At 49.3% G+C, this 23,637-nt stretch overlaps 1 protein-coding gene across 1 annotated transcript; it reads right to left on the bottom strand.

Annotated features, from left to right (window-relative positions):
• Positions 1-17,380: 17,380 nt before the first annotated feature.
• LOC117642365 lies at positions 17,381-21,136 on the bottom strand. The gene is made up of 2 exons (XM_034380451.1): positions 18,635-21,136; positions 17,381-18,574 (listed from the first exon to the last, which is right to left on the bottom strand). Exons 1-2 carry the CDS (start codon positions 21,134-21,136, stop codon positions 17,381-17,383), a joined length of 3,696 nt encoding a protein of 1,231 aa, XP_034236342.1.
• Between the last annotated feature and the right edge of the window lie 2,501 nt (positions 21,137-23,637).

Raw genomic sequence — 23,637 nt, 5'->3', positions numbered from 1 at the left:
CTCCCTCAAGGAGAGGGAGGGGGCGACGCAGTGGTGCTCTGTAGTGGTACACTTGTGCGTCTGAGACGAGGCGTAGACACGACCCTTCGTCTGCTGATTCCGCGGCGCCCGGGACGTTCCTGGACAGTGAATCCGCGAGCGCGTTCTTTTTCCCTTGAACGTAGCGGATGTCCAGTTGGTACGAGTCTAGAATTATTGCCCATCGGCATAGTTTCGGATTTGTACTTTCCCTGAGCGACGCAACTAGCGATTTCAGCGGCTGGTGGGGCAAGCGGCGTGGGGGCCTGCGCGTGTCGCTGCGGGTGGGCAGCTTATCGCATCGCGCGCTGCGCGTGGCTTGGATCGGGTTGGCTCGCGCGGCCTCACTTCCCTCTCCCCTCGCCTTGATGGCGTTGTGTATGCCCTCTGCGTAGTGCGTCAGCGCGTCTTCCTTGCTTCCTGTCGTCTCCTGTGCAAAATTGTGTGTGTGCCCTGTGGTTGTCTTATCGTGAGCTCGCGTTTCTGTTTGTGCGCGTTTCCTGCCTGCCTGCGCGTGGCGACTGTTGTTAGGCCCCTGGGGCACTGTTCTAAATTCCGGCGCTCGTCCTGACTTGGGAATTCCCGAGATTTCCCGGTTCATTTGAAATTTCGTGTTTGCGCGTTTGGTTATGTCACCGTCTGTGTGAGACGCGTCGGGGCTCGTGGCGCGCTGCGCCCTCCCTCCCGCGTACAAGTCTTTTCGACCGGCAGATTTTTCGCGAAAGGGGAGTCGACGCGGCGCGGTTGCCTCCCTTGTTTCTGCGCAAAAACTTATCGATCCTTGCTCTGGGGGGCTTGGCGCTGCGTGCTCGTTTGATGCAGCGTCTCGTTCGATTAACGCGCGTAGTGCTCTCACGTTAGAATCACTGGTTTTCAGTTTATTTTCTGCGGGTTTTAGGTTGAATTCCCGTCCGCGCAATCTAAACGACTGTCGCGAAAAGTTCAAGCTGACCGCAAATGTCGACAGAAAGTTGACTCCGATTAATCCGTCGGGTATTTGTAACCCTTCCCCTTCGTAAATGATCGTTTCAAATTCCACTAACGCGTGTCCTGCTTTGTTTACAAAATCGTACGGAATTTTTGCTGTACCGACTATGTTTCCAAGCAGGTGTCCTGTCACTCCGCGTAGTCGTATCGGGGATTCGGGAATGTTGACCGGAACATCGTGCGGCACATGGCGTTTCGCCAATAGTGTGCCCGAGCTTCCGCTATCCACTAGCAGGGTCACCGGTTGTGACTCTATGTACACGTTTATGGTGTACGCGTCCCCCAGTAGGCCCACTACAGTCGCCAGGTATTTATTTAAGCTTATTGTGAGCGTCCGCCCTGACAACCGTTCGTCGGAGCTCGCCGGTCGTTTAACGCCGGTCTGTTGAATTTGTTGATGTACGGCGGTAGGCGCTGGCGCCCTCGATTCCCTGCCCAGTTGCCTCGGCGATTCTCATTGAATCCGCGTGGGGTTGTTTCGTTTTGTTCGGATTGGCGGCGCCGGCAGACTAGCGCGTAATGGCCTCGAATGCCGCAAAAATTGCAGGTGACTCGATTGCCTGTTCGATCGCTCGAACTTTCGCGATACCTATCGTTCGAAGTGTCGCGACGTCTTTCGTTGCTGAGACTGCGCGAATGTTCCCTGGAGGAACTACGTTGTTCGTGGCGTCCGGTCGACGGGTACCTTTTCATCGGCGCGGGGCTGGGGCTTCGGTCTTTACGATCGCGTTCTCTTGCCAGTCTGGCTTTGCGTTCGGGACAGTCTCTGACAAAATGCGTTCCTTTGCATTCGTAACACCCCTCTGTTGGTTCTATCGGTTTGTTCGCGTTGTCGGCTGGTTTAGTTCCCGGTGCCCATGAGATACCGAAAATGGCTGAATCCTGACTTGGCTGTTCACTTGTGCGAATGAAATTCTCTTGGTATACTGCCCATTTTAGAGCGGACTCCAAATTATGCGGATTTTTGGCATAAACTGTTTCGCGAACGCGTGGATGGTACAAGCCTGCGATGAATTTCCCCAGAAGAAAGGGTTCATTACATTTGAACACTGTTTGTTCGTCCGTACCTGGTGTTGCGCTAAGGGCTGCCTTATCGTATAGTTCCAAAAATCTGTAGTAATACGTGTGTGCTGTCTCGCTTGGCGCCTGTGCGCACGCCATGAGTTTACTCATCACCATGTAGGAAGCTTCGCACGGCGCGTATTGTTTTATCAAGAATTCTTTGACCTGTTCCCATTTCGTTATTCCTTGTTCGCGGCCTAGTGCTCCCCGAGCGGGTCCTTTGATTTTGCTAACTGCGAGCATGTAGGTCTGCTCGTCGTCTAAGTTTGCCAGTAGTTTTGCGTTTTCGATGTCCTCGCAAAAAGATTTGACCTCTTTCTCGCCGCCACCGGAGAAAGGTGTTGTTTCTTTGAAAATTGTGGAGAAATCAGCTAACGCCGTATTTTGCGGAATGTTCCATTTGGGTACAAACGATGGTACTTGTACGTCCGGTCCGTCTATTTTTTCCGGTATGACTCCGAAAATTTCGTCTCGTAATTTTTTCTTGTCATCGATTGTCATGTCAGCCACTCCTTCGAGTAACTTTGTTGTTGCGTCTACGAGGTCTTTGACCACTTTTTTTGTTTCGTCATTGACGGTCGCCATCGTGTATCGGTGTTCTAACGCTACAAATCCCCAAAAATAGTTTTCGCTATTCGACACAATGGTGGTATTCAAGCATGCACACTTTCACAAAGACAACAACGACTGAAATGACAATGCCCTTCATACAATGATACACTGCTGAAAAATAAAGGTCTGTTAGCGCATGATTCGCTTTTCCTCTCGCACACACGAAACCGCTGCCACCACTATAAGGCAAGATAAATCTCACCCTTGTGGATTCTTATTTTGACTGCTTTTCGCGTCTCTACTGGTAGCGTGTATCTCGTGGGTAGTGCGTGAGAAAGGAAACACGTTTCATGTACAAGGCGGTTTATTGGCGGTTAAATTTGAACTCACTCGGTACATTCCCAGTCGGCATGTTTGTTCAGGGATTGAATGCGGGCGGCGCTGTCCGTGGAGCCTGGTCTCGTTGAAGCGGTCGGCGCTGTCGATGGTGCCTGGTCTCGTTGAAGCGGTCGGCGCTGTCGATCTTGCACACGGCTTGCAGGCGGGGGCGCTGATTACGGGGGGTGCGTCGTCTTCAGCGTCTCAGCCGCATCTGCTCTGCTGGGGTGGCCGGGCTGGACGGCCCACAGGGGGGCTCGCCGGTCGCTGCTCGGTCGCTCCTCGTCGCTCCGCGTCGCTGGGTAAGGGGGGAGCGGCAGGGTGCAGGGGGCTGGTGCCCTGGGGCGCAGCACGTCGCTGGACTCGCGGTAAACTCTACAGGGGCGGACTGGCGACGACCAAGGGCAGGACGGAGGTTTTATACTTGTGCGAATTTCCTTGGAGGGGGATTCGCTGGCGTGTCCGTGCCTGTCGGGCGCGCCATTTTGGCGCGTGATGGCGGTGTGTGGCACTTCCCCGGGAGGGGAAGTCGGGGCTCTGCTGGGACCGCCTTGCAGGTGTGGCCTGGTGCCTCTCCACTGGTGCTTCCCCGGGAGGGGAAGTGAAGGCTCCGTACGGCTTGGCTGATGGTGGCCCATGATGGCGTGTGCTGTAGTCGTTCTGAGGAACGACGGCGGTATCAGCTTTCGCCATCTTGCGAATGGATTCCTTAGAAACTTCTTCGGCCGACCTGTTGTATGGGTTGGCAGTGTACCGTATTTTATAGAGTTCACAACGTTTATAAGTAAGGAGGGTTTTTACTCTATGGGTTGTGGGCAAACAAGGATCTTATTGTTTCTGGGATTTTTCCCTTTTTTGAATTTACGTTTCTCTGATTGCACACGGCGGGACATATGGCTGAAGTTTGCCTGACATAACAGCTTTTCTGGAAGCAGCATTCCAACGTTCCGGGATTCTTTTCGGATACGTTTACAATCGGTATGGACCGACCGTACTCGCGTAGTTTAACGCGAGTGGAAGCGCTTTACTGGCGAAATGCTCAACGCTAGTTATTTGAAAAATCTTTTCCTTGGCGTTGGCTACGAGGTGGGGTCTGCGCGCCGGGGGGTTAGGCTTCCCTTCCTGCGCGAGACTCGGAGTGCCTTGGGATAGGCTTCCCTTCGTGCACGTTCCGCCTCACCTCTCGCCCTAGCTGTCTTTTGTCCGTTGGCCTTGCCAGCCGGTCTGTGATTGGCTGTGGCTCTCCGGGGTTTTCTGCCAGCGGCCGCGCTTGCCGAGGGCGCTGCTGTCGCGTTCTCGGTTCGCGCTTCCCCCTTCCACTGTCCATATCGTGCGCATAGAGCGGGCTATTTGCAGTGCTTTCTGTTATACGTAGAACTTTATTTATTTTCATTCCTGCAGTCCGTGGAGTCTCATACGTGAAGTGCCAAAAAGACGAAAAGTCAAAGTCGAATTTCGCGTTCCTATTGAAGCAGAGGACCGATTTAGAGCGTGCCCTTGCGATCCCGCATAGTCCCAGTGCGATTGGCGACGATGGCTTTTGAGGAGGTTCTTTTGCGTCGCGCTACGTAAAGTGCCGAAAACACGAAAAGTCAAAGTAGAATTTCGCGTTCCTTTTGAAGCAGAGGACCGATTTAGAGCGTGCCCTTGCCATCCCGCACAGTCCCAGTGCGATTGGCGACGATGACTTTTGAGGAGATTCATTAGCGTCGTGCTACGTGAAGTGCCAAACACACGAAAAGTCAAAGTCGCATATCGCGCTCCTTTTGGGGCAGAGGATTTAGAGCGTGCCTTTGCGATCCCGCATAGTCCCAGTGCGATTGGCGACGATGGCTTTTGCTGAGATTCTTTAGCGTCGCGCTACGTGAAGTGCCGAAAAGATGAAAAGTCAAAGTCGAATTTCGCGTTCCTATTGAAGCAGAAGACCAATTTCGAGCGTGCCCTTGCGATCCCGCATAGTCCTAGTGCGATTGGCGACGATGACTTTTGAGGAGATTCTTTAGCGTCGTGCTACGTGAAGTGCCGAAGAAACGAAAAGTCAAAGTCGAATTTCGCGTTCCCATTGAAGCAGAGGACCGTTTTAGAGCGTGCCCTTGCGATCCCGCATTGTCGCAGTGCGATTGGCGACGGTGGCTTTTGAAGAGATTCTTTAGCGTCGCGCTACGTGAGGTGCCAAGAACACGAAAAGTCAAAGTCAAATTTCGCGTTCCTATTGAAGCAGAGAACCGATTAAGAGCGTGCCCTTGCGATCCCGCATAGCCTCAGTGCGATTGGCGACGATGGCTTTTGAGGAGATTCTTAAACGTCGCGGACGTGAAGTGCCGAAAAACGAAAAGTCAAAGTCAATTTCGCGTTCCTATTGAAACAGAAAGGGCCGATTTAGAACGTGCCCTTGCGATCCCGCATAGTCCCAGTGCGATTGGCGACGATGGCTTTTGAGGAGATCTTTAGCGTCGGCTACGTGAAGTGCCGAAAAACGAAAAGTCAAAGTCGAAAATTTTGCGTTCCTATTGGGGCAGAAGGGCCATTTAGAACGTGCCCTTTTCGATCCCGCATAGTCCCAGGGCGATTGGCGACGATGGCTTTTGAGGAGTCTTTAGCGTCGGCTACTTAAGTGCCGAAAACACGAAAAGTCAAAGTCGAAAATTTTGCGTTCCTTTTGGGGCAGAGGACCATTTAGAGCGTGCCTTTTCCATCCCGCAAGTCCCAGGGCGATTGGCGACGATGGCTTTTGAGGAGGGTCTTTAGCGTCGGCTACTTTAAAATGCCGAAAACACGAAAAGTCAAAGTCGAATTTCGCGTTTCCCCTTTTAAACAGAGGACCGTTTTTGACGTGCCCCTTTCCATCCCGCAAGTCCAGTGCGATTGGCGACGATGACTTTTGAGGAGATTCTTTAGCGTCGTGCTACGTAAAATGCCGAAACACGAAAACCCAAAATTTAATTTCGCGTTTCCCATTTAAACAGAGGACCGTTTTTGACGTGTCCCTTTCGATCCCGCATAGTCCCAGTGCGATTGGCGACGATGGCTTTTGAGGAGGTTCTTTAGCGTCGGCTACGTGAAGTGCCGAAAAACGAAAAACCAAATTCAATTTCGCGTTCCTTTTGAAGCAGAAGGGCCGATTTAGAGGGTGCCCCTTTTCGATCCCGCATAGTCCCAGTGCGATTGGGGACGATGGCTTTTGAGGAGGTTCTTTAGCGTCGGCTACGTGAAGTGCCAAAAACGAAAAGTCAAATTTGAATTTCCGTTCCTTTTGAAGCAGAAAGGGCCGATTTAAAAGGGTGCCCTTTTCGATCCCGCTAGTCCCAGTGCGATTGGCGACGATGACTTTTGAGGAGATTCTTTAGCGTCGTGCTACGTGAAGTGCCAAAAACACAAAAAGTCAAAGTCAAATTTCGCGTTCCTATTGAAGCAGAGGACCGATTTAGAGCGTGCCCTTGCGATCCCGCACAGTCCCAGTGCGATTGGCGACGATGACTTTTGAGGAGATTCTTTAGCGTCGTGCTACGTAAAGTGCCGAAAACACGAAAAGTCAAAGTCGAATTTCGCGATCCTACTGCAGCAGAGGACCGTTTTAGATCGTGTCCTTGCGATCCCGCATAGTCCCAGTGCGATTGGCGACGATGACTTTTGAGGAGATTCTTGAGCGTCGTGCTACGTGAAGTGCCGAACACACGAAAAACCAAAGTTCAATTTCGCGTTCCTATTGAAGCAGAGGACTGATTTAGAGCGTGCCCTTGCGATCCCGCATAGTCCCAGTGCGATTGGCGACGATGGCTTTTGAGGAGGTTCTTTAGCGTCGCGCTACGTGAAGTGCCGAAAAGACGAAAAGTCAATTCGAATTTCGCGTTCCTTTTGAAGCAGAAGACCGATTAAGAGCGTGCCCTTGCGATCCCGCATAGTCCTAGTGCGATTGGCGACGATGACTTTTGAGGAGATTCTTTAGCGTCGTGCTACGTGAAGTGCCAAACACACGAAAAGTCAAAGTCGAATTTCGCGTTCCTATTGAAGCAGAGGACCGATTTAGAGCGTGCCCTTGCGATCCCGCTTAGTCCCAAGTAGTATGGGAGGGACTATTGGACGCTTTTCCCACGGGATGGACTTTCAGACACCTTGAGCGGGTGTAACCTAAGTGACCCTAAGCAGGTCATGATCTTGAGCGGGTGTAACCTAAGTGAACCTAAGCAGGTCATGATCTTGAGAGGGGCTAACCTAACCGAACCTAGGCAGGTCAGGACCCGTCCCTGTGGTCGGACTTTCAGACACCTTGAGCAGGGCAGAGCTAAGGTGGACAAGCCTCGGCGCGCTCCCCCTTTGGTACCGCCGCGAGGCGAAGCCGCGGCGCGCTCCCCTCCCTGGGCCCCGCCCCTGCCCCCGCGCCGCGGCCGTGTGTGGAGCGGTGCCGCCAGCTCGCCATGAAGCCGCGACGGTGAGAAAAAAATGGCGTCTTCACCCAGTGGGATTCGAACCAGGGTCTCCGCGCTGAGAAGCGCAGTAGATCACACTCACTTATCCACTGGGCTACTAAGCCGTGCTTAGAGATACTGTGTGCGGTCTGTCTTTTAAATGCAAGTGCAGCACCGTCCACTGTGGTTTTTTTGTGTTGGGGCCAGACCAGCCCCCCGGGTCTCCGGTGTCTCGTAGATTTAGGGCGGTTTAAGGACATGCTGGTCCAGCAGACTGGCCACCGGGGGAAAAATTCACATTCATTGTTTATTGGTTTTCGTGATTATTTTATTGTTTTTTTTTTTCGTTTTTTCTTTATTTGTTTAGTCAGTTTCATCAGGAGGATAGAATGCCATGATTTCTTGGGCATGTTTGCACAAGGCTGACCAAGACGTTGGGCCGAAGTATGTGTGTACTAAGGCAGCCCCTTTTAAATTGACTTCTCTTTCTATCATTATGAATCGCTTATCTCTGACTTGCATGAAATGAATGATATGAGATAGCAATCTTACATAGTGTCCAATGTGTTCCCTGGTCTGTCCAGACAGATGGGCCGTAATGTGAGGGCAAAGCCAGTGTCTTTCTGAGTAAAAATCACTCACTTCAAAAATAGTGAATACATCCTGAACTTGGCCTCTTTTCAGTATCTGCACATTGTCATAATCATGAGAGCAGGTAAGAGGGTTACGCTGGGCCACCAGCTCCTTACCGCTGCTTCCATTGAGAGTGAATGAAAGTGACTCCATCGCGCTCGGCTGCTTTCGTCTGTATGATGGCCCTGCATGCGGAGCACACCTTTTATCTGGAGTGAGAAGTTCTCATTTAGGCCATGAGGTGTCGCTGAAGCGCGCTGCCGCGCAGCACCGCAGTGCGCATGCGCCGAAAATTCTAGCGTTTTCAGAAAGAGCCCAAAAAATTTATCGTGTTTTCTGAAATGCCAGAAAAATTTCTTGATGTTTTCAGAAATGCCAGAAAAATTTCTTGTGTTTTCCAGAAAAAAATTTTGCGTACCACAAAACTTTTTTGTGTACCAAATTTTTTTTTGTGTACTTTCACGTGTATTTCTTATGGACCAATTTTTTTTTGCGTACCAAAAGTTTTTTTGTGTACCAAATTACTTTTTCATGTTTACAAATGTTTTTTAACACAAATTTTTTCTTGTTGTCATTTTTTTCTTGTGCACGCACGTTGTACTTTTGTGTCGTGTCCTAACACGCAATTCTTTTTGTTTCCAAACATGCGCTTGTACATTTTGTGTACCACTCTGTCTTTTTTTCAGTGTCGGAACAAAATAACTTTTTGACAAAGGAATGCAGAGAGACACCATGTGCGCGGTGAATCAAGTACAGCAGACAGTACTCTCCACACACTTGTGAATCAATGGATTGTAAACTCGCATGATTGTAAGTCCACTTTTTACACAGTCGGTCAAGAAATTTTTTATGATTCGGGACGATGGGTGGCATACCATAGGAGTCCCAGAATTCACCCTCGCCGTGCTTTCCGATGTAGAAAGCAACCCAATGCTGACCTGGTTTTGAAATAGGATCCGTGTTGGCAATCAGCAAGGCGGGGCGCTTGTGTAGCCGATGTGGTAGTGTGTCCGAGGCAAAGACGCCCTCGAACATAGGAGCCACATGTTTATCTCTTTTCATGAGCGAATCTAAGGAAAGCCCATCCATTTTTTTTTTAGTTTAAGTGATTGTTTTATATTTTTGTATTTGGTTTTTAAGTTTTATTATTACTTCTTAAACGTTATAATCGACAACAACGTTTCGATGTTTGTCAATCTCAATTAGATTTTGGAATTCTGCATACACAATGCAATTTATTGGTTGGGCAAGAGGTGCTGAGAACTTGAGTTCCAGTCTAAGAGTGCCTTGCTTCTGGAGATTCCAGTGGGGCTCGCTGGCCGAAAGGTCGGGAGACAAATCGAAACAGAAGAGTGTGTTTCCTCCAGGGTAATCCGAGTAGCTGATATTGTTCCCTTCGTCTTTCCAGTGTATTCCAGTTCCACAAAAAAGGGGTGTTGTAGCTTTCCATGTACAGGCCGTTGCCAAAGTCAGGGGTAAGGGGCTGGGAGGGGACGGGGTGGCCGTCGACCATGAGACTCAGGTAATTGATATTAAAATGTTGGAAATTAAAACCATTCCGAGCGTAATCACCATTAAAGGCTCGGTTGTCCACGAAGCCAATAATAATTCTTTGGGGGAGTTGGTTCATAAAAAGATTGTCCAAATTTTTATCGCGCAGCCCTTGTGTTATCGTGACTGTTTTGATGTCAACTCGATTCACAGGGTATTTGGCAGGCGACTTTTCAAGAGCTTGGGCATGACCCAGCATGACCGAAGGGGAAATGGCTACTTTTCTAATGTAAAGAGTCGCGTCTAAAAGTTTGATACGCTCAGTACCAGCAGTAGACATGAGAGTAAAGGCATCTCGGTTCCGAATGAGTTTAATTCTCATTTCCACATTGTTCAGCAAGAAATGATCTTGATTAAAAAATTAATATGCAGAGGACCCATGAGTTCAAATTGACGACTGTTTGAAGTGCGAGATCGCCGCCAGGCCAGTCCAAGGTTTTCACGGCCATCGAGTGAATAGAAATGGCCAGGTGTGTCCTCGTACCACATGCGTTGTGTCATGTGGGACTTTTTTGCCGAGGCGTCATAATTCATGAGAGACTCTATGTAGGCTCTGTAAGCATAGGTCATGCTTGAATGACTAATGACTTTTTGATTGAGACTCACATCGACTTGACTCCACAAGGCGTGGAGTGCATAATTAACTGGAGCTGCATCATTTTGATCGTTTGCAACGATATCTGTGCCATCAGCCTTGACAATTTTGGCTTTGACATACAAAAGAGTGTGGGCGGGGTCAATGTACTCATGGCCTACTCCAGGTATGGAAAATTCGACCGTGTTAGAGAAATCTAATGTGGTCAGGGGTTTGTAAGGAACCCAATGAGTTGATTCAAGTGCAGTCTGAGTGGGTGGAATAATCCACAGATCCAGCTCAGATCGGAGGCACTCTGAAGAAGCTGCGTGCATGAATGCCATTTTTTTCTAAGAAAAGTAGTCTGCACTAGAGACGGTCTTTCTCTTACGAGACTTCGGAACGTTATGAGCCTTAGGGGCTTGTTTGCGCCTTTTTATAGCACCAGACTCTGCCATTTGGTCAGCTTTCCTTTTGGCCTGATTGGCTAGGTTGCCCGCGGCCTCACCGACGCGTTTGTTCATGCTTCCCCGGAAATTCGCACTGTCCGTGACATCGGCCAGTACCGCGCTACCCGCCCCGGGGCCCCCTCCTTCCCACGGCCGACGCACCGCTCCGGAGAATGGGGAAATAGTACGGAAAAGACCGCCGAGCCAAGAACCGATACCGTAGCCCTTCTGGAAGGAACTACCCGCGTAAAATTGCCCTAAACCGCCACCGGCCTGCGTGACGTAATGGTTTGTTATTTGGTTTTGAGGAGCCATTTTTAAGACACCTGTTTAAAGTGTACCAGTAAGGTCAACGTCCCGTGTTCAAATGGGAGATAACGTCCTGCGTGGTCTCTTATATCTATTTGGATCGTGTCAAACGAACGGGTATTTATGTCGAAATAAATCGGATGCTCGCAGTGAAAAATAGTCATGCTGCCGAACCGTGCATTTATATCTACTGGGACCGTGCGGAGTATGGGAGCCCTCGTGTGCCCAATAGTGTTCGAAAATTCCCGGGAACAATCATTCAGGGGAATATTCCCGAGACTTCCCGGGGAAATTTCCCCGGGGTATTCCCACTTGGCCGGGGAAAATTTCTTCATATGAAAACCCCTCACTTTTGATAAAAGTTAAATTTTTTAATACAAATTTTTTGATAGAAAACTAATTTTTGATTACAAAAGTTTTTTTGTTCCCTTCTGAAAGAAAAATGGAAATACACTCATGTGTTTCATAAATTTTTTCTTGATACCTTGCGTGTTCTACATTTTCCCTGCAAAAAACCAGCTGTTTTTAGCCATTTTTTAAATTCCCGGGAATTTCCCATTTTTGGGGTTTGATTGTGCCCGGGAACGTTCCCGGGAATTCCCTAAATTCCCGGGAATATTCCTACCCTTTAGAACACTAGTGCCCAATGATCTGATCAGACAAAATGTCCATGTAAATAAAAAGTTGTGATGGAATGCCCAAACTCAAATTTTACGGGCTTGACGCCACTAATTTTTTTTGTTTGCAGGGTAAGGGCCGTGGTGGTCCAAAACCCAGCTGCAATGCGAGGCGAGGGGAAAAGTGGACCTTCATATCGGGTCTTTCGGGCTGAAAGGGGTGAAACTCGACTCGGCGATCGGCCGTTTCGGTCAGTGGCGGGTCACCCTCAATGTCATTGTTGAGGACCGACACCGCAATGTTTACTGCCTCCAGAAAATCGGACTTAGAAGGAAAGCAGCCGGGTTTGACAAAAACCGTGTCCACAGAGCCAGCCGCCAGTAACGTGATTTCGTTTTCCCCTTCAATCACTTGAGCGATCGTGTTTGGATAGTGAAGCTCAATGAGAGCAGCCTGCCATTGGCCATGCAACTCCATTCGCTTTGAGAGCTCTATTTTAAAATGAGATGTTTTATTATGGGGGTATATTTCGGGGCTAGCGTTACTTGGAAGAAAGGCATAGAAATCCATTATGTTTTGATTAAATCAGAATCTAGAATCCAGGAACGACTTTTCTCAGGATAACCTCTCCAGTGCACCAAGTGCTTTCGACTATTCTGTTTCCCTTTTGATCGCACTATATATGCGATTTTGAAGACCTCCGGCTTCGTGACTTTCTGTAGCTCTTTTTCGTAAAAAGTCCCCAAAAATTTAATCTGAATCGAAGTCTTCCGGGGGTACACCGGCAACGCATGAGGAATGACCTGAATGACCTTGTAGACTTCTTCTGACCAGCCCCATGTATATCCTTTCTCGAACTTTTTTTTCTCTCGGGTGATCCTGACATAGTCACCTACCTTAAACTTCGTTTTTTTGTTTGTGAGTTTCATTCCATGGTACAGGTTATTATATACCTCCAGTACTTTTTCTTCGGTCACATCCACAGGCCTCATGTTGATAGATCTATGATACGTGTGATTATAGGCATGCACTACTTTTTCCAGGGACCATTCACATAGCAATAATTTTTAGTTGCAGTGAAATATCTGTACAATTTTTATTTAATTGTTTTCTGCCAACGCTCTACTACGGCACATTTAGTGTCAGGGTTATTCGTGGAAAAATATGTGATGCTGGGGTTTTTTAAGAAACTGCTGCACAATCTTATTTTTGTATTCCGTTCCTTTGTCCGAGAAAAGGCGCACTGGGCGCCGCGGAGTGGTTTGGGGAAAAAAGTTTCAAAACCTTTGACTATGGATGCACCTGATTTTTTTTAAGAGGAATAGCCCATCCAAATTTTGAAAACACGTCAATTACACATAATACAAATGTGTGTCCTTCATTATCTTGTTTCAGAGCCGTTAAGTCTGTCAAATCAGTTTGCCAGGATTCATCATATTATCTGCATAAGTGACATTACGAAGGAAATTCCGTCTCACAGGTCTGTGCAGTGTGTAGGCATCTTCCCCCTGAAGATACTGATCTACTTTCTCTTTCTTTTTTCCCCTGGCTTGCCAAAGTTTCCATGCTGAACTATACGAAGCAGGGTGCTTTGGATCATGGAAAAAATCACCAAGTTTTCCAGGCATGCTTTTTTTGGGGAACAACTTTTATAGTTTTTATTTCTTTTTTTTTGGGTTTTTTTTTTAAAGGAGGTTGAGTGACAAAAGGACTACCACCACTCTGTTTGGCTTGAAGAATAGCTGTTCTTCTCTTTTCGTTACCAATCAAGTCAAGAGGAAGGGTTTTAAATTTGGGGGAGGGTTTGAATGAACTGAGTAACGCCGTGTGGCTCAAAAATTTTTTCGAAAACGAGTCAGATCAGAAATCAAATCAATAATATTAGAATGTGGAATAGCGGTTCCCTTGAGAGAGACGACTCCGTTGTTATCCCAACTGACGGGTGAACCACTGACTGCTAAATAATCATGAATTTTAACAGCTTGGTCTTTATATGTTTTGGGGAGCACGGAAGCTAATTGCTGCCTGATAGCCGAAGTAGGGTTAGGATTCTCTTTTTTCCCCTTTGTCTTCAAGAATAGAAGATATTTTCCCAAAGAGATGGGTTTGCTGGACTCTTTGGAAAAGTGGAGGAAGCGTTGAAGCACCTCATTGTATTTTTTCCATTTTTCAAGTCATTTCGTACTGTTTGCGTAAAATATAGTTCATTTCCGTGTCCATTGAACTCATTTGAGTATGGGAGACAGAGGGAGTGGGGTCATTCATTCGCGCCACACTGTCATGTGGCACGAGAATCATTTTTTTCACGTGATTCATTTGAAAAGGCTAGGGAGTACGGAAGCAACAATCGAAAGTAACAAGGGAAGGAAGGCCCCCCCCTTTCTGAACAAGATGTTCTTTCTTGGCTTTCCAGCCCTCACCCTTTTGTACTAAACGGCGAAAGTCCGTGCGGTACCCAGACGTTTTCTACCTCGTTGTAAGTGCGTTGCAGCAACGCAGTATTCCTTGTTAAAACTTAGTTGCAACATCGTATGTTTCACGAGAATACTGCGTTGAAACTCATAATTATTGGACAGAAAGCGCGTTGCAACCCCGTTGTAACTCCTATCAAACTACGTTTCAACCGCGTTGAAGAAACGCGGAATAGTCCGTTGGAACAGTGTTGCAACCCTGTTGCTACTGCGTTTCTGCCTGAGACGGGCAACTCTGTTACAACGGTGTTTCAACGCGGTTTCAACGTGGTTTTAGAGCAGCAAAAGATTGTTAGTGGCGGAGAGGGTCAGATGCCTTGCAACGAGGTTACAACGGAGTTCTTTGTTCGCTTGAAAGGAAGTATTGAATTACACACACACACCAACACACAGGTATACACACACACACACACACACACACACTGCGAGATCTGAAACAAGGACTTTGGTTAGTAGTAGAACCCTGGGCCTCCGACTTGCTGGTCTGCGATGCTGCCGACTGTGCCACAAGTGAGCACGGGGGACGGAGCCTCAGCCAGCCGACGACTCTGAGGCTGCGTGGCCGGGCGGCTGGAATGGAGCGGCGCGGCACGGCACGGCGCGGCAGGGAGGAGGGGGCGCGCCAGGGGAGGCGAGGGCGGGGGTCCGGGCGGCGGTCCGGCCGGGCGGCGCGGAAATGGCATGACGCGGCACCGGCTTGGCGCGCGCTTGCACTCGGTTTTGTTCAGCTGTGCCGAATATTCTCAAAGACCATGCTCGTCTTGTAGCAAGATACTTTTTTGCAGTGCGATTTTGATAAGTCAGCGTGTCTCAGTTGTCTAAAAGACACACAGTGAAGTAAAGAACCTATATTTTACGCAATTCGAAGTATATGCCTTTTTTGCAAATGATTTATGGTTTATTTGCTTTGGGCTACGCGTTGGTCGAATAGATGAGATTAGCTCGATCCAGCCGTTGATACGCAAGGGCACTTCCTTATCCTGAGAAAGGCAATAGGCAAAACGCGCGGGAGAAAAACAAAGACATCATGCGTCACAAATCCTTGTTCTCTCTCGCACTCACGTGGAAGATCGGGCTTCTCCACAAGTCAACCTCCCCTGCCCCCTTCCCTGCCGCCGGTCAGAGCCCTGATGTATTCCTCGCTCCCGCGTCCACCACGTGGGACAAAAGAGGACGGGCGGACCGGTCGGCTTTCGTTGGAAGGCGCGGGGTGGGGAGGAGGGAGGCAAGGTATACGCGGAGGTACCCACCCAGTCTATACGTATTTACACGTAAATCGGCAACAATTATTGGGCTCATTGAGGCGGCTGCTGTCGACTTGTCTCCGTGCTGCCTGCATCGCGCTGCTACTCTCGCGCTGTGCTGCACCCTTTCACCTGATATCCCGCTACCTTTCAATCTCCTCAGACACGTGTTATAGCGGCAGAGTCGTAGAGCCAAATGCCGAAGTAAAACCCTGTCAGAGTCAGTTCAAACTGCGTTACCCAAGACCTCGGAAAAGTGTGTTCAAACTCTGTATCGGTAACGCAGTTGAAACTGGAAATATCTTACTGAAAGTCAGTTGCAACACCGTTACTCCGCACCTCGGTAAAGTGCGTTGAAACTCTGTTTCAGTAACGCAGTTCAGACGAGGTATAGTCCTGTACAAGCCCGTTGCAACTCCGTTATTCCACACCTCAGAAAAGCACGTTGAAACTCTGTTTCGGCAACGCACTTTAAACGGGGAATAGCCCAGTAAAAGCCTGTTGCAACTCCGTTACTCCGCACCTCAGTAAAGCGCGTTGAAACTCTGTTTCGGCAACGCAGTTGAAACGGGGAATAGACCAGTAAAAGCCTGTTGCAACTCCGTTACCGTACACCTCAGTAAAGCGCGTTGAAACTCTGTTTCGGCAACGCAGTTGAAACGGGGAATAGACCAGTAAAAGCCTGTTACAACTCCGTTACCGTACACCTCAGTAAAGCGCGTTGAAACTCTGTTTCGGTAACGCAATTAAAACGGAGAATAGGTCGTGGCAACCCCGTGCAACTCCGTTGTAACTGCGTTGAAGTCGGCATAACGCAGTTTCTACGCACTTACAACGGAGTTGCAACAGAGAAAAGTCTGTAACAGCTTTCGTCTGGGTACCGCTTGAGTTTGGACTTTTGTGCCGGACTGAGGGGTATGTTCCCAAGAAGTAGATTGTCAATGATCTCACAAATAGCGAAAATGATCGCTTTATCTGATTCACGCAGAATCGCTTTACGGAGGTTAGGTTTGGCCGACTGAAGGACTTGCAGGACAGCACGATGTGACTGCACACTAGGAGCCATTATTTAGCAATGATTAAACCATCCCTTGTAGGTCTCTTTTATACTTTGCTTTGGGGATGTAAATGACACAGGACTCGTCAGGAAAAATCTTGGTTCTGATTCTGAGGTGATCCAATTGACGGGGATGAAAATCGAACAGAATGTAAGAATAACCGGCCTGTGCTGCGTCTTGGTACGCTTCAAGAAGGGCTTTCCAGTGTAGGGGGTCCACTTGCAAGCAAAATGTTCTAATTTGGGCTAAGTCTCGCGAAGTTTTAAATAATGTAATGTAGTGGGAGTTCAAACTTATTTGTCTGAGCCCATCAGGAAACAGGGATTGGCTCAAAAAGAAAATAGATAGATTCCTATGATGTGACCCCTTTATGAAAAATTTAAGGAGTTCTTTTCCATGAGACTTAATTTCTTCCAAAAAATCATCAATAATCACTAATTTTGGGCCCTCGCCTGTCGGGTGATCACTCATGAAAGGTAATTCTTGTCGAAAATCGACACATGAAGACAACTCTTCGTAGAGTGGTTGCCATTCAGAATAATAAAATATGATCTTTTCAAAGACAGTGTCAAACATATTTTCTCTGTTTTCAATCAGTTTTTTCATGAAAAATTTCTTTCCCGCCCCAGTACCACCCACAATGAGGGCAGTGCAAGGATGTTGATACTTCAGATCCATTTCAGAAGTCATTATGCTATGAATTGAAAATTAAAATGAATTGTCTTTTATAGGACTCGACACCGCATTCACCCTGAACCATTCCAAGCGACCTTTCCTCCCTTGGCTGAAAAGCGTTGACAATAGCGACCGCCATCGAGGTCATCCAAAAGCACGCCAAGAGGCGGACCGTCTTGGCCGAGGACAGCCTTGGACGTCCATCCTCACGCTCTCGTTGATCAAGAAGTTAAGTTTAGGGCAAAATGAAAGTATTTTTTTAGGTTATGGGGCCTGACCAGCCATCTCCCCTGCAGCCGGTGTCTCGTAGATTTAGCGCGGTTTAAGGACACGCTGGTCCATCAGACTTTGTAAATCAATCTTATTTTTTTTGTTTTTCATGATTAGTTTTATATTTAATTGTCACCAAGAAGATCAAGAACCTCCATCATTTCTTGATCCTCATCTTCCACGTCAGCCCATGCGTTGAAGCCGTGTGGAACTGTGTGGGCAAAGTCAAGGCGCCGCCTTTTAGTATTTTTAGCTTGCCAGTTTTTGCTGGTAGCTCTGGTGACAATCTTCCAGCCAGGTAGTCTGGTAATCTGACGGTGAATGGGGATAGTCTTCTTTTCTTCCTCACCTAACACCATTGCTTTTACGTTGTCAAAAGTGACGAGATCCTCACAGGATTGGTTAATGCTTATTCCCCTCACCTTAATGCACACTTTGAGGTTAGAAACGTCACCTCCCACTGCCACCTTGTAAGCATAATTTTTTGGTCCGCCAGCCACGAATTCTGTGATAAACGAACCCGGACCATAGTCCTCCGCAATCTGGTCAGTGAGATCACCCAGATGTGTGCCCAGGGGCAGGTCAGGCTCGCCTGGACGACTCAGGTAAGCCGCAGAATCTGTATCGTGGTAGTAGGCGCGCTGTCCAACGATGTCCAAGTACTTGTACAAATTGAGTCGACCAATACACGTTGTGTAAGCTGCATGCAAGAGGGAAGAAGTAGGAAGTGTTACCTCGCTGTCTTCTACAGGTTTATAAGTTACCTGAAGACAGTCTTCACTTAAGGGAAGGAGGGCAGTCACTTCTTTAGTAGGGTCTGTCACTAGTTTCATGAGGTCAGCATAATCATAGATAAGTTCAGTTTTCGAACGAAGAGTCTTTTCCCCAAACTTTCCCCAAAAGCTGTTTAAAATTAATTTTGACAGAGTTCTGAGTGCAGGGTTTTTGGCCACTTTAGTGGGGTCAATATCAATACCATCATGCTTCTTAACATCAGACAAATATTCCTCTTTTTTCTGTTGAGTGTCGCACTCTGTTGGCCATCCACTGGCCTGAATTTTCAGTGCCATAAATTTCCTGACATAACCTGAGAACAAGCCGTCTTTTCCCGTTTTGGGATCATATTGCATAGTGGATGAGTACTGCCACAACTCATGAATAGTAATTAAAGTGTAACCTTTGTGCAGAATGGCTAACTGCAGTTCTGGTGCACACCATTCTCCAGTAAGTTGCCTATCAGTAGGGTTATGTTGACAAATTTCACTGCTTTCTGTCTCAGCACACGTCGCACAGAGTGGGAACATCAGTTTTCCTTTACACTAAAAGGGAAGCACTGGAAGGTACAGATCTCGGGGAGGGAGCACTGTACATTTAATTACTCCATTCCAAGCGTCAATGGCAGGAATATTTGGGTCACCCTCCAGATAAATAGATGGTTGACCAAGAGGGTAGCAAGCCCTCAAATTCACATTCGGGTAACTTGATATAATATCTGCCATCATTATCTTCTCTCCCTTGTCAAGGTCTGCCTTGTGATACATACGGAGCGCGCTGGTGCGACCGCCGCAGAGCGCCTTGCGCAAATCAAGGGGAGGCATGCGGGTGGTGGGGTGGGCTTCAAAATAGGCTTCTACCTCTGGGTTTTTGAGGTCCTCTTTCCATTCACATTCCCATTTCTCAATGACGACATAACCTGCCTTACGGAACAGACCAGTGATACGCAGAGTGCGTTCATAGCGGTTTTCTCCACCCTCAGGCTGAGCAGGGTAATGCCTGGGGCAGGAATGCCAATAGTCACCATGAAATTGGTAAATGCGGCGCTCAACACCGTCATTAGCAAGGGGGATCTCCACATAACCATCCACAGAGCGACCTAGCACCATAACCTCTCTATCAGTGTAAATGGTCTTAATTTTTTGACCTAATTTGTGCTGCTCATAATCTAACCACAGCAATGCGACGTGGCTTTGCTTACCCCTGCCATGATAGCCTCCAGGGGGGACAAGTCCTATCTTGTTTTCCGGCATGAAATTAAGACGATAAGCAGAAAGACATGCGGCCGAAAGCGTCAAATTTTGAAAAAGAGGATCAAAACCTGCAGTCTCTGCAAACAGTTTTCTGAAGGCTTGACAAGATTGACGAAGGATGGTCACGTCAGAAATGCAATAGGAGATGAGCTCCTCACGGAAATTGAATATTACTCCCTGCTCATTTTGCTCATCATACCATTTATTGAAGGTTATGGCTGCCTGTGACTTCATTCCTGACACACCGTAAAGTTCACGGTTCAATAAAGGACCCTTGTATGAGAAATTGTCTGGGTGAATAGCAAAGTATGGAAAATAACCCTTTTTCAGTTCAGTGAGCCCAAATGCTTTGGGCATAGCGGAAAGGGGCATGGAGATAAACATCAGACTGTCAATAAATTTCCATGAATTTAGAGACATGGAAATAATTTTAGCCCCTTGCAAAATCAGATCGGGTTTCATTTTTCGAGCAATCAGCTCTTGAAGAACAAAAATGCCATCATAAGCTTTGGCATTATGCGCAATGATGAGAAGTTCAGTCTTGGCTGGGAATGACTGAAGATAATTTACAAATTGGGACATGACATTAATATTAGGGTCATCAAGGTTATGGAAGACTTGCTGTCGTGTCCCGCACACTGTGCAGAAATAATCATTTTGCTGAATGTGTTGACACTCGTCACAGACAGCCTGTGAGACAAGGAGCACGGGGCGGTGTTCAAATACTCCCGGTTTTATTTCAGTATGTTGAGATGCCTCTGTGTCATACCATACTGTGCAAAAATTATATTTCTCCTTTTTTTCACGTGGCTGCCATTTTTGCATGTAACAGAGGTGGTTCTCAGCAACGTTAAGTTTACAGAATTTACAATACACAAAGCCACAGACATGTTGGCGGCCCCTAGCGTTAGAATAACTAGTTTCACATCCATGACAGAATTTGAATGTGTCACATTTGGTCCTGTCTGTGTTTTGAATTTTAAGACTTTTATGGTTGTCGAAACATTCATCTCCAGCAAATTTATGACCACAATCACCGCAGCGCTGAAGGGGCTCAGAGTGAGGCTGCGCGCCGAGGCACCGCCAGCAACTACCCTCACATTGATGCTCTCCTTTGTGTTTATAAAAGACAACACATTTTTCACATACATAGTCTGAATCGAAAGCTTGGAGGGGGTACAGAATGGCGTGGAAGTGGCCACTATGCAAAAGTAGATAGATATTTTTTCTACTAACAGTGTACTCTCCCTTAAAGATGCACTCTTTTCCTTTTTTATCTGTGAAAACACAGAGCCTGTAGTTGGGAAGGGCATCTTGAACTTTCCTGACCTCGTCTAGCCCACATGGCTGATTCGAGTCAATACCCGCCAATTCACAAATTTTCAGAGCCTCTTTCTTTTGGATGATCGAGTTAGGCTGCCTCATGCGGGAGAATGCTCTTTGCTGCATGCCTTCTTTGGCTTTAGCTACGGCGATGCTTCGCGCTAAACACATCTGATCCTCCGTGTTGCTGGGAGAAAAAATTGTTTTTCTGGCTATTTTTCTCTCCAACCACTGGTCTATTCTCTCATTGGGGACAACGACATCGCGTGCGCCGCCTGCCTCAGGAGTGGGGACATGAATGTAATTTACCCTCAACTGCCCATTAGTAAGAAAACTTTCATTGCTATTGAGCACCCTTGTTAGTTTGTCAAGAATGACTCTGCCATTCAGTTGGTCCACTCGCCTCAGCGACAGCCAAATGGGCTTGTCTACATTTTCACCGCTCTCCAATTCCAGGATGACTCGGTCGTCATCTTTAGCATTCAGGGCTTCCCTCTGACGGGCAAGCAATGTATCGAACATTCCCTCCATGAGTTGTTCAGAGGGTAGTTCGTTTCCCAGATTTTTTATGACTGCCGTTTCCTCGCGAAATGTGGTTTTAAATCGGCTCAGATGCCGTTCCCGCGTTTGTAGGATCTCGATTTCCGGTTCGGGCTCCGGTTCGGGTTCGGGTTCCGGTTCCGGCGCGGGCTCCGGCGAGCGGGCGCGTTTCCGGGTGGGCATACCGGGCGGCGTGGCGGGGGGGCGCGGGGACTCCGCGGGGTCAAGCGACGGTGAGGCGGGACGGGCCGGGGTGGGTTTGGAGCCACCGACCATGTCCACGCCGCGGTGGGCGGGGTAGGACTAGAAGGGGCAGGGCGGGCCAATTTAAGTGCGATTTGATGGATTTGAGCATCTAGCTTGTTTGACTTTGATTTTTCCCGGAGGAGAGCCATGTAACCCGCCTTGAGAAATGCAGGCAGTCGGGGGTCACTGCGTTCCGCAGGAGTGGCCGTGCGAAGGCACTCTATGAGTGTTGAGTACCCTTCGGCCAACAATTCATCATTATAGAAGCATCCGGCTTCATACTCATCAAGTATCTCATTAAGAGCCATTTTTTAGGCTAAGTACAAGTTTTAAGTCTTGAAGAGACAGAGGGAAAATAGTTTAGGAGGACTGGTTGCTTGGAGCGAACTCGGGTGACTGTGCCGCTCAGGAAATCGGCTTGCTTTTTATCAGGAGCGAGAAGTTCACGTTTCGGCCACGAGGCGGCGCGCGTGGCGCTGCAGCGCATTGCCGCGCCACATTGCGCATGTGCAGATCAAGTACCGAATTTGACCACCAAATAGCTGAGAGGGCACCACTGGTGCGACTCATTGCAATAAAAGTGCATGCATGACAAGCGCGCAGTCATTTTGCACGGCGCGCGGCCGCGCGGCGCTGTGCCGCGGTGCCGAGTTGGCGGCCTTGGCGTGGGCACCGTGGGCCCCGGCGTGCTGCAGTGTGCCAGCGGTGAGCACCAGGACTCTGCTCAGGACACCCTGCCGCGGCCGCCACGCCGACGGCGTGCTCTGTTCCGGGTGCACCTCGCTGGCAACGACCATGGTGGGCGCGCGGCCGCGCGGCGCTGTGCCGCGGTGGTGTGTTGACGGCCTTGGCGGGGCGCCGAGGGCCCCGGCGTGCTGCAGAGCACCTCGCCGACGGCGCGTACCGGGACTCTGCTCCCTACCGAGGCCATGACGGCCGCCTCGCCGACGGCGTGCTCTGTTCCGGGTGCACCTCACTGCCAACGACCATGGTGTGCGCCAGGATGCAGCGGGGCTCCTCATGGCCATGCCGTGCACCGCGCCGTGCACCGGGACTCAGAGCTGGAGACAATGACGCGCGGCTGGAGCGCCTGCCGAGTTGAGGGTAGGCAACCCTTCGCACACCACCGTGTGGCGGGTCTGCCTATCCAGGGACCATTACCATTACCATTAAGGGCTAGACCACACATGATCGTATGCCATTTCGGGCCCGACACATGCCCGCCTGCACTGCAAAACGAGACATGGCCGTCCTTACTAAGGTGACACTTTTTCCCCGGGGGAGAAGAACCACCAACGGCTACGACTCCCACTCGCAGTATGGCCAGTCAGGGTGAAGGAGTACATCCCCCCCGAGGGGGTTACGCAGGCCTCCACCCCGGAACAGCCGCTACAAGCACAACCGGTTCCAGTGCCCCCCTGCTTCGTCCCCTTATCTCGGGGATCATCGGCGTCCTCTTGGTCCAATTCCTGGTGACTGAGAATTGTGTTCTTTGCCCTGCCCCCTTCTTCGTGCGACTACGTGCTCCTGTCTTGAGGAAGGTGTGAACTGCGACCGTGCCGACAGAGAGGACCACTGCACCCAAGACAACCGACCGCCTACCCACCCAATCGCCGTGCTGCCGGGAAAATTTCACCCCGCGCCTGTAACGATGCCCAACCCCTACGAGACCACTTCCCAGATGCAAAGACCTGCCGAGCAAGAATAGGGACATACCGTTACATGGCGGGGTCGTCCTCCAGCTCCTCCAGCTCCCGAAGTGCCAGCTCCGCCTGCGCCCGTTCCTCCAGACGCCGTTCGATCCGCGCTGCGTCACGCCGACGTTTCGCTTCCTGCTTCGTCGCATGGGGGCAGGCGAAGTCGCGGAACCTCCTCTTCGCGGCTGCGACCGCGTCGCGGTCGTGCAGGACGTCCTCCATCGGCACGTCGCGTGGTAGAATGCGCTCGACATCTTGACGCACCCTCTGGACGTACCGCCAGGACGCCTTGGTGCTGGTCCCCGCGGGGCGAGTCCCGGGCGGAATCCTCGAGAGGTTGGCGGCCGCGGTGGTGTGGGCCGGCGCGGAGCCCCGCGACACGTGCGCGAAGTACTGGATGCGCCGCTCCTTCCAGTGGTTGATGAACGGCGTGACCTTGGTGACCTCGCGCACCTCCGCGTTGCTCTTGAAGCCCCAGAGGTCACGGGACTCGATGTAAGTTGGGCCGGCCGCGTGCCGCAGCGTGTCGTTCTCCGCGACGGCGAACTT

Source organism: Thrips palmi, unplaced genomic scaffold (assembly GCF_012932325.1).
Source record: "Thrips palmi isolate BJ-2018 unplaced genomic scaffold, TpBJ-2018v1 HiC_scaffold_16, whole genome shotgun sequence".
In the NCBI taxonomy this organism is placed as follows: Eukaryota; Metazoa; Arthropoda; class Insecta; order Thysanoptera; family Thripidae; genus Thrips; species Thrips palmi.
This window is presented reverse-complemented; position numbering and strand designations above follow the sequence as displayed.